The following is an 11,651-nucleotide window of genomic DNA, read 5'->3' as shown; positions in this document are numbered from 1 at the left end:
AGACAGCATAGATTTGTCGTTTTATGCTCGGTATTGGTTCATGGAGCACCAGCACTGTTTTAAAAGTATCGTTTCCTGACGATATTCTCTAAGAGCAGTATAGAATCTCAGCTGAGGACATACATTTTAATTGCAAACCTGTTCATCTGTAACGTTAAATTAGTAATGCCAACCTATGAAGCTGTGCAATACATTATGTTGTGAAGTGTTGTGATTGGGAGCACCGCTTTGCACATGTATGAAAAGGCTTTAGAAACTCAGAGGTACTTCCAGTTATTTCTGCAAACATACCTCAGATCTTTTGCTTGAAAAAAAAATATATCTTATACCCATTTCCGCCTCTACAAATCTTTAATTCACCTTTGGCATCAGTTGGTTAGGCAGAAAATCAGAGTAACTGTATGCATTTCACGAGCTTATTGTGGTGCTCACTGAACTACTGAACGTTTGTAGTGTTCTCTGGTCATTTGCCCACGCTGGCTCTAAAACAAGCCTTTAATAAAATAGCAGGTAATATACTTTAATAGTTCACTATTTCATCAGTATGACATTTACTTGAATATGAAATGCAGTATAATTCCTTCATAGGATTCCTTGGGGCATTAGCTGTGGGCGCAACTAGAAGAAAACGAGCAGGCAGAACTCAGCATAACGCCTGCAGGAGCTTTTCTGTTAGGAATTTGCATGCTCTCCCTGTGCATGTGTGAGTTTTCTCTGGGGGCTCTGGCTCCTCCAACAGTCCAAAGACAAGTTAGGTTCATTGGCAACTCTAAATTGCCCAAAGGTATGAATGGTTGTATCTTTATCAGCCCTGTTATGACTGTCCAAGGTTTACCCAACCTCTCTCCCAATGTCAGCTGGGATCCAGCCAGCCGCCCTGCAACCCTCCAAACGATAAGCGGGTAGAGCTAATGAATTTGGTAGACATGACTCGACCTGAAACTGGATGAAAAGTTAAACATTTATATAATAGGCCTTTTCTTTTCTTTTTTAATATTCATAGGCTGCTTTGGATCTTTCAGAAAAAAAACATGAAGAGCAACGTGTTAACACAGATCGTTATAACACTTACGGTCACTTACTGTAATATATAATACGATTGTATTTTATTCATATGCTGTGTGTAAAAACAAATGCACATATGTATTGTTAATTGTTATTTTATTTCAGCAAATGACAATGAGAATTGCTTTTTAATTTGCTTTTTTTTCTGGATCTGATTTACAAGAGGGTTTTCACACAGATTTAAAAAGGGGAGAGAAAATGGTCAATTCCCTCTCCAACAAATCAACAATAGCTAAGAAAATCAGCAGACACTGTCAGAAGCTGCAGCACATGTGTACATCAGTAGGTGCTCAGTATGGCAACTTGTCAACTAGCATACAATCCTGAGAAATCTCTGCAGCCCCCACAACAGACTAACTGAAAACCAGGCCTTATAGTACAAGCACACTAAATCATGCAAACACATGCTGCAGTTCTTTGCAGTTGTCAATCCATTGGTGAGAAGTCCAGAAATCAACAATACATGAAATATGGAGTCCATAGAGTGATGAGAGACAAATCTGATGTTATTAAGAAGAAACACTGCTTAAGCATGAGAGGATCTTGTCAAAATATGACAATTTTCCCACCTATAAATCCCTAGATTTGTAAGATTATTTGTATTTCTTTGCAGCCCAGCAGGGACAGCAGAAGAACTGGATCATGCAAAATGCACAATTATTAACTGAATTGACCGACCAGATGATAAGAAGCGCTGTTCCAAAACATCAGTTTTTAATGGAAACAACATTGTTTGCACTGTTCCTGTGGGGCCATAGTTTGCATGTGCTTCCATACATCAGGTCTTCAGTTTCGTTGGTTCCAACTAGTTTAAAAATGGCTACAAAGCCATCCCAAGGAACAGCAGAGTTATTCAGGGGTTATTCGTATGCAATATAGCTGTAACACCAATACTAGATCCTGTAGCCGTTATACACTCACGCCAATACATTCATTCTCGATATGGAAAGATGCGAACACGTGAGGGGTTGATGACTCAGCAGGTACACCTACAACAGCTAGTAAATCTATTGACAATCAAATGATACAGGTTAAAGACAAATTTTCCAAGCAGGAATTCATAAAGGAATGGTGCCTACGACTTGCCAGAAGTGCACGTTAAAGCTAAGTGCAGTGTTGCTGGCACACGCTTCTCAAAATGTAACATCTCCAACCTGTTGCAGAAAACCGTTCTGCAAGTGAGGGATGGTGAAGAGGAACTTATGCAGAAAAATTAATAATAATAAAATGAAGGAATGAGTACTTTAGCTCTTCTTGATATTTATTTTTATTCCCGGCCTAAAGGATGGGATTTTGTGAGTTCTTGTGAGTGTGTGCTCTTGTATATTTATAATATAGTGAAACATCTATGGATGGACTTCACATCCTTCCAACCTGCGTGAGTTTTAAAGAACCAGGCCCTCATAGGCGGGGCCCTCAGACTCGGGGGATTCTCTCTGCAGGCGAAGATGCTCCAGTGTGTTGTGGAAGTGTTTGTTGATCTGCTCCGTTTCCTCACTCGCCTCCAGGTTGGGAAGGTCTTCTCTGATCTTCTGGATAAGCTGGTTTAATACCTGGACAGTCACCTGGAAAGGTGGAGGATGAGGGACAGTGTAAGAGTTCCTGTTTGTAGTGTAATATTTACATAGCTTTTATGGACTGCATTCACATCAATTGGAAGTGACTGTCTTTGTGTTTTGAAGGTTAAAAGCAAAGATGTTAGAGTACTTATCTGCACATACTCATTTAAAGTCATCAGAATGACAAAACTGAAAAGAACAAATCAGGTTCTTGTTTACATGACATTTCTCAAACCAGGTTACTGCAGATAAACAGTAACCTGGGTACTTAAGAGCATTCAAAACGTGACAGTTGTTAACAACACAGCTTGGAACAGGTGTCTTAACCATGTTGACATTTGTGGTGTCCTACCGCATCATTTTCTCTCTCATAGAAGCAGATGTATCTGTTGAGGATTTCAATGAAAAGCTGGACTTGCAGCGATGGGTCCATACACTGGTTGGCAATCTTCAGGGCTTTCTTTAGACACTCCATCACCCGCTTACCATCACGGATCTAATAATGCAACATCAGTACTTAGCAATGACAGCAGTGGATCATCAGAGATCAAGTGAATCAAAATGTGTCCAAACAATGATCTAGCAAACTCAGATACAGTATATTATTGAAGGATAATTGATGGAAAATCTAAAAGACAAACAGTTTCCTTCTGTACCAATTATCCGCATTTTTCACTATAATCTTTTTGAGGCGTCCTGGTAGCACAGGGGAAGAAGGTAACCATGTTATGTTACATCCCCGGTTCAAACCTACTCGACCTTTGTTGCATGTCATCCACCAGCGTCCTCCTCTCATTTCCTGTCCCCTCTCTAATGTCTTCTATCTAATAAAGACAAAACTGCCCAAAACATAAACGTAATTTAAATGTGGCATGCTACAGTGTGCTTAAGACGGACAATTGAACACTCTTACAGTGTCATTTATCATCCCCACTTTAGTATAACTGTCTACTGTTTACTCCTTGATTGTGGAAACTGCAGGTCCCATCACAATTGCGAGCTCCGTTTGGTGTTAATGCCATTATTACATCAACAAACGTTTTCTCACAGTGAGTGTACTGGTGGGATGTAGTGACAGCACAGCCCATTTTAGTTCCCTTCGCAGGTGTAAAAGATTTTTTTCAGATACAAGTGTTTTTGAAATAGCACAAAAACAATTCCAACACACCTCTTCACCATTTTTTTCAGTGCTGCGACCTGACCAAAAGAGATGGGCGCAGATACTGACGGCTCGGCACTGGTCAGGCTTCTTCAGCAGCTTGGAGGCAGCCAGCGCACACTGAGTCCTCAGCGGCTCATGGTTTTCCTCGCTGAAACATCGCATTCGCTCAAAGGTACCAATGATCAGTGTGATGGCTGCCAACTGGGCTTTAGAGTCACTGATCTCATCCTCGTACAGAGAGAAGGCCTGGTGAGGGAGATGTATTGAGAAGCAAGAGAAGAAATGCAAAAGGTGGCATTGGTGGGCAAGGAGGGAGAGAGGAAAAGGAATGAGACAAAAGATGTGAAAAGGAGAGAGCCAGAGGTTTTGTTGTTGCAATATTTGAGAATCAAAGCAAAACAAAATCAATGAAAGAAATCACCACAATTGCCTGTGGAATTTTTAAAACAGTTTTGGGGTCTCAAGTAGTCATCAAATATTCAAAATGTAGGCACTCAAGTTGCTGTACTACTTTTCTATGAACTAACATCACAAATTCAATTTTGCTGTAAAAAAACAAAGAAAAAACAAAAAGCTCCCACAGAATATTTAAATTAAAGGCCCATGTAAGTGTTAACAAATCCACTTGAACAACACAAAACAGGATATAATATAAAATATTTCCAGTTATCATATGTCATCTTTCTTTATGTGACTGGAGTTCAACTGACTGGCTGCCCCTCTCTCTATAACCATCTTAAATTAAGCGTCCTCCACACTATAGGCTGTAGCCAACCAATTATATCTGAGATACAAAATGCACAAGCGTTTGTTTAAAGATATTTCCCTCATACATTTTCAGTTAGCTAGTCCGACAGTTGTCTCAAGCTTTTCAATTTGTACAGTAAAATAAAAAAACAAAATGTGAAACTTTCAGTGTTATTTTGTTTATCATCTTCTGTATATAATGTGGTTGTGACTTTTCTAGAGCAACACCACCTAAAGCTTTTCCCAATTCAAAAACATTTAACTCTTGTACAGGAATCTGTGAGGCCAGCATGAAATGCAAAGGTTCAATTATAGACACTAAAAATCACATTCTTTAGGCAGGTGCTGAGGGTTTATTAACTTAACTCGGTCACTTTCAGACCTGTGCTTTGGTTATTTTAGCCAGGACCAAAGACGTGCTGCTTTCACTATGTAGCCTGTGAAGACACCGTGTGAGCCTGAATGCTCAAGAGATTTAAAGGCAACGGTTTAATTAAACATTGTACCTGTGACATGAACTCATAAGCAACAGTCTCGTGGTTTTCAAAGCCAATCTCGCCTGCAGCCAGCGCCCCCTGCAGGAAGAGTCGAAGAGGCAGCTCAGCAAGCTCTGCCTTGATAAGTGCACTGATGGTCTGGTGGGCGAAGGAAAAGATCTTCTGACACTTCTTTTCCCACTTGTCATCCTGATGGGAGATACATTTGGAATAATTTAATAGGATAGACAAAACTAGAAATACAGCATGTGAGATGTAGTGAAAGGGATGTTTGCACACCAATGAGGAGTTCTCCTTGTATCTGAAGGCCAGCTGGTAGGCAGCGAACACCAGAGGAGGGAGTGTGTAGCGAATCCTTAGGTTCCCACCCGCACCAAAGTGTTTCCGGGCTGTGTTCAGAATCTGACCAACAAACCAGTGTTAACGGTAATGACAGCAAAAGACATTGTGGCTTACCAACCCCAACAGAGAAAGTTATAGAAACATGAAACACACAACAGTTTTAAATCCAAAGCATGCCATAGAGTTACAGATTTTTAAATGCATTTTCATACTTTCAAGGCAGCCACTGGGTTACATTAATTTCCTTATGGTGTAAATCAACGAACAGTGTGTAGTTTCTGTCTCCCCCATGAGGAATTCTAAGTAATGACAACAAAACTGTCGGCGCGTCCACATGATACAAGCCTTCCATGACTGAGCACATGTAACAGACGTTATTTTAGTATGTACACATCTAGTTCCTTCACTGGCATGTTCCTTTAATGTTGAGGAAAAGGACCCACAAGATACTGTTGATCCGGATCTTCGGAGTGGAGCAGATGGATGAAACGACCCACAAGGCTCTGCTCCTCAGCAAAGTCCTCAGGGTCAGGGTCATCAGCTGGTTGGTCTGGCTGGTCCTGTATCAGTGTGGATACCAAGCTCAAGATGGCGTCCACCTAGAGAAACCAGAGAGGGAGTAAGTAGTTTTGATTCCAGGTACTTTTCTAAATTTCCTTCTTGCTTTTGGCTGATGACCTATGCTGACGAGGTCATGGGTCAGAGACCGATCAAAAATCTTGCCCAGTAAGTTACAGTAGTAAGAGAAGGCCGCACATTCAACACTAAGTAATGCAGCCTTGTTATATGTACGGGATTTCTGATGCCTTGCACTCTATCATCATCAATGAATATTCTAAATTTGAATATATATTTAAGTTGTATATATTGTTAAAGGTGCAATAAGTAATATATTTACTGTATTTAATCAAAAAATTACCACAATATGTCATCCGATATTAAGGAAACATGCTAAGTTATAATACTACGTTTTTATAAGAACAATGCTAAAGCCAGTATTTTCTCCTTTTGAAATTTCCGTTCAGTGACGGAATGTCCGTTTGTGTTTTGGCCTGTGTGTTGTTATCAACTGCCCATTTTGCCAGCCGGGCCGGTTGCCAGATATACCTGTAAAAACGCAAACCCAGTGCACTACAGCTGTAGTACAGCCATGGAGGCAGCAAACAAACAAAAGGGATCAACGGAGAAAGATTCATTCTACCCACCCTAAAAACAAAAAGCTTGCCATCTTTCTAAATGGTTGCATAACCAGAGATGAGGTAAAACACCATGTTACCATCGCCAGCTTCACAGTTATGATATGTTGGACATTAAGAGGATTCCCACTTTCTTACAGTCAGGGTGCTGTGTGGGTGTGCAGCATGTCTGACTGCCTATCCTCAACAATTAATGCCCTTGTGTTTTAGTGGTAGGGAGGAATCCAACCTGTTCCTGTTCCAGAATGGTGGTGTTGTAGTCCAGTGTGTTGCTCAGCACATAGCAACTCATGCTCTTGCGTGACTCGTAGTCAAAGTACTCGAAGAGTGGTGGGAAGTGCTTGAGCTGCAGCACGGTCAGGATGTTGTTGTAGGTATCCACTGGGATCTTCAACAGTCGGGTTAGTTCCTTTGACACTGCGCTGCTGGTCGCTATGCTAGGGGAGGGGAAAGAATGGAACGGGTAGAAGTGTGACACATAAGTGTGAAAGCAAGCGAGGCAAAGAGTGCATTTAAATGCCAATCATTAACCCTATTCTATCCTGTCTGTGATCATGTTTGTATAATCACACCTACAGAGTTAAAAGAGTACGAAGATGATAGAACCTGTCCTGGCCACCTTCATTTTTATCTTAATTGTCTCGTTAGCTAATAGGTGTTTTTCCTGTAAGAACACAATCTTGGCTTTTAAAGGTTTTAACCTGTTCAAAACCTGCTTTAATTTGGTCAGTTTATGCAGGCTTCTACAGTTCAATTAAATATATTCAATTAAAAATATCTGTCATTTTTTACAGCGGGTAACAATAGGAAAGCTAAAATAACCAAAATGATTAAATCCCTCTGTTTTTGCTCTGCCTATTGGTGACCCTCCTCTTTTAATTGTTTTATCATGTTTTGAGACGGCCATGAAGGATAAAGCAAGAAGACATTAAGGTTAATGAATAAAGTTGGTACCATAATAAACAGAGAGAGAATTTTCCTAACCCCAAATATGAACATGCCCGATTTGAACATACAGGAAACCCTAAACCCTTCAATATCTTGCTTTTACTGCTTGAAACAGGTCCACACCCTAAAGCCCAGTTCAGACCAAATATTCGCAATGAGAAAAAAAAGAGTTGAGAAAGTCACAGAGAAAAGTTTCAGCGGTCTGAACCGGCCCATTTTAGCTCGACTTAAAACAGTTGATGGTGTGGCTGCGACTCAGCTGGTCGAGTCTCTAGTGCTGGTTTTAGAACGTAAGAGACGTCACCTGTTTCAACAGCCAATAGAAGTCATCTTGTAAAGCCGTGAATCAGAGAAATAAAAGCATTTTCGCAGATTCATCACTAGAAATGTAACTGTAGCAAGCATCTCACTAACGTTATCCACATTCATATTTAGCTACAAAAAGCTGAACTGAACTGGTAGGTTTTAGAACGCTGCAAACCGGTGAGTTGTAAGTAGTTTCTGCGCGAATCTTTGGTCTGAACTGGGCTTAATGATTAACCACTCTATTGTACTTACTGTTCCAAGTTGAGCTTGTTGAATATCTCCACAGTGCTCTCCAGGACCTTATCTACGTAGTCCACACGGTCAGGGTAGCATTTAATGGCCAAGTTGATGAGAGAGACCTGCAAAGAGACTACGTCCTCTGATGGCATGTCCTGGCGAGACTGGAGGAGGAAGAATCATAGAATGAAACTGTCAGCATGGTCAGTCCAACGGTTTGAAATTTAAACTTAGAGTCATCATAGCTTGGAGAAGGATAGCTTAGTAAGACCATTTTGCCTAATCATCATACTGTAAGCAGTTGGCAAATGTATGTAGACCAATGATTGGATGATTCATCTAATTTTATGAGGATTTCTTTTCTTTTGACCTACACCAGAAAGGGGGAGAATATAAGCTTTTTTGGTTGTTCTGACGTGAATCTTATCAAATCTCTTCTACACCTTAAAATTGACTCAACAATATTTAATAGTGTTTTATTATACTTTTTTGTAAGACTGCAACATCTGTTGATTATTTTCTTGATTAATTAAAGGTGCTCTAAGCGATGTCACGCATTTTTTAGGTTACAACATTTTTTGTCACATACAGCAAACATCTCCTCACTATCCGCGAGCTGCCTATCCCCTGAACACACTGTAAAAAGACGCGGTCTCTGTAGACAGCTCAGGCTCCACAAACGGCAATAAAAACAAACTGTGCCAACCTGCACCACCAAACATAAAGTCTTCCAGCGTTCCAGCCAATAACCGACAAGAAGGATTTGGCGGTGGGGGTTGGGGGGTTAGTGCGCGGAAGCACGGAAGGGAGGGAGAGGGGACGGGATGAGGAGGAGGGAGGGGCGAGCTAGCCTCGTTTTGTTTGAAAATACTTTGAACGTCAACAAGAAGTTCTGTCACCCAACATCGCTTAGAGCACCTTTAATTAGTTGTTTGGTCTATACAATTTTGATGTTAGTGTTTCCCAAAGCCCAAGATCACATCCTCAAATGTCTTGTTTTGTCCAAACTTCCAAGACATTCAGTTTAATGTCACAGAGGAGAGAAGAAACTAGAAAATATTTACAGTTGTGTTCAGAATAATAGCAGTGTGTTTAAAAAAGTGAATAATGCTCAAAATCCTTAGAATAGCTTTTAATTTCATAATATCAATGCATTGGGAACACTGCACATTCAATTCCAAATCAAAACATGACCAAAATTGATCAAGTTTGTGTTATATCTTTACAGAAAGTGAAGAAAAAGAAATATTAGTCTGTTAAAAAAAATAGCAGTATTTGTATTTTTCTTTACAAACTCGAGACATTTTTCAGTTTATACAGTAAATGTTTAAGGGTTTGCTTTACTTTAAATCACTGCACTAATATTTAGTTGCATAACCATTATTTCTGAGAACTGCTTCACATCTGTGTTGCATGAAGTCGACCAACTTCTGGCACCTGTGAACAGATATTCCAGCCCAGGACGATTGAACTACATTGCACAATTCCTCTGCGTTACTGGGGTTTGCCTCAGAAACAGCATTTTTGATGTCACCCCACAAGTTTTCTATGGGATTGAGGTCTGGGGATTGGGCTGGCCACTCCATAACATCAATCTTGTTCATCTAGAACCAAGACTTTGCTCGCTTACTGGTGTGTTTTGGGTCATTGTCTTGTTGAAAGACCAATTTCAAAGGCATTTCCTCTTCAGCATAAGGCAACATGACCTCTTCAAGTATTTTGATGTATTGAAACTGATCCATGATCCCTGGTATGCGATAAATAGGCCCAACACCACAGTATGAGAAACATCCCTATAACATGATTTTTGCACCACCATGCTTTACTGTCTTTACAGTGTACTGTGGCTTGAATTCAGTGCATGAGGGTCGTCGGACAAACTGTCTGCGGCCCCTAGACCCAAAAAGAACAATTTTGCTCTCGTCAGTCCACAGAATGTTGCACCTTTTCTCCTTTGGCCAGTCAATGTGTCCTTTGGCAAATTTCAACCTATTCAGTACATGTCTTTTTTTCAGCAATGAGACTTTGCGGGGGCTTCTAGTTGATAGCTTTGCTTCTTTTTGCCTTCTTCTGATCATAACAGTACTCACAAGTAACTTTAAGTCTTCTTTGATTTTCCTGGAGCTAATCATTGGTTGAGCCTTTGCCATTTTGGCTATTCTTCGATCCATTCGAATGGTAGTTGACACTTTTTTCCCACGTCGTTCAGGCTTTGGATGCCATTTCAAGGCTTTTGAAATCATTTTGGCTGAGCAGCCTATAATTTTCTGCACTTCTTGGAACAACCCATTTTGCTGAGTATTTCAGTGTGAAATGCACTATAACCAGCATGCACAACATTCGCTTCCTTCCTTCCTTAAATATGGGCCATAACTGACACCTGTTTCTTCACAGAATCAATCACCTCACTAAAAAAACAACAACACTGCTATTATTTTGAACATGCCCCTTTCAATTACAGATTCAATTACACAGAATGAGCAGCATGCATGTCATGACTGTTGGGTCTGTTGGTTTTCTATGACTCTACAACACTTACTAGTAAATGATTTGCCATGTGGAAATATCACTTCTACCAAAAATTTTGATTTATGGAGGTCAGTGATGTTGGACCCTCTATTGTTTTGAACACAACTGTACATTTAACAAGCTGGAATCAGAGAATGTTTGCTTTTTTATATACCAATTGACTGATTATTTTTGCAGCTGTACTTTTTTGTGCACAAAAAAATAATTAAATATACTGTATCGTGCGTAGTTTATGTCTTCCCCATGAGGAATTCTAAGTAATGACAACAGCACTGTCGGCGTATCCACATGACACAAACCATCCGTGGTCGCACACACAGTTGCTAGTAGCCAAGGAGGTCACGGAGGATTAAAAAACATGGACTCTTCAAAAGAGCCAGACGACAATCTTCTGAACATAGCCATACTGAGAAATACAGAGAGAGTTGTGGAGCTGATCTTAGTCTTAATTAGCTTTATAGCAACTCATTTGGCAATGGCTTGAATGTAACGGATGTTTATTAATATCAAAGAGTTACACACAAAACCTTTAAATCATCAAAGTGTGGAAATCATTAAAGTGTAACTCTCGCCAAAATGCAACCTAGGGTATTTTTGTGAATGTACCCGAGTCAAACTTTAGTTTAAAAGCATATTTAGGACGGAAGCGCCACTTTTAAGATTTACCGTATCTTCATTTTTCGGTCAAATGGCCTTTTGAATGGGAGTGCTGGGGCACTTCTATGATAGCATCAAAATCAACATTTTTAAAACACTAAGAAGGCTCAACACAACATGAAACTTTGCTCGAAGTACCACCAAGGGCTCTACACATGAACTTGAGCATTGAGAACATTGTTTGTGTACACAGAGTTTACTAAAAAGAAAGGTTTTGAACGACTTACTTTAGCAGTTGTTGTTGTTTCCCAGCACTACCATCTCCGAATGCAACGTAACAGGGAGGAGAGTAAAGATGGAAAGCTCCTAAAGCTTAGTTCCATATAAATGCACGAATAATTCGTTGTTTTGTCATTAGTGAAAAACAATATTGACCTTGTAGTTGAAAAAGGAACCTCATATAAGA

At 40.1% G+C, this 11,651-nt stretch overlaps 1 protein-coding gene across 1 annotated transcript in view; it reads right to left on the bottom strand.

Moving 5' to 3' along the window:
- Positions 1-1,144: 1,144 nt before the first annotated feature.
- Positions 1,145-11,651, bottom strand: part of vps35 (VPS35 retromer complex component) — a 23,680-nt gene continuing 13,173 nt past the window's right edge. Inside the window, exons 5-12 of the mRNA XM_035999859.1 lie at positions 8,075-8,223; positions 6,798-7,005; positions 5,816-5,971; positions 5,310-5,432; positions 5,040-5,219; positions 3,793-4,032; positions 2,977-3,120; positions 1,145-2,630 (exon numbers count right to left, since the gene is read on the bottom strand). Of these exons, the coding sequence (XP_035855752.1) occupies positions 2,451-2,630; positions 2,977-3,120; positions 3,793-4,032; positions 5,040-5,219; positions 5,310-5,432; positions 5,816-5,971; positions 6,798-7,005; positions 8,075-8,223 (1,380 nt within the window). The 3' untranslated portion in view covers positions 1,145-2,450. The remainder of the gene's footprint in view (positions 2,631-2,976; positions 3,121-3,792; positions 4,033-5,039; positions 5,220-5,309; positions 5,433-5,815; positions 5,972-6,797; positions 7,006-8,074; positions 8,224-11,651) is intronic.

Source organism: Sander lucioperca, chromosome 3 (assembly GCF_008315115.2).
Source record: "Sander lucioperca isolate FBNREF2018 chromosome 3, SLUC_FBN_1.2, whole genome shotgun sequence".
In the NCBI taxonomy this organism is placed as follows: domain Eukaryota; kingdom Metazoa; phylum Chordata; class Actinopteri; order Perciformes; family Percidae; genus Sander; species Sander lucioperca.
This window is presented reverse-complemented; position numbering and strand designations above follow the sequence as displayed.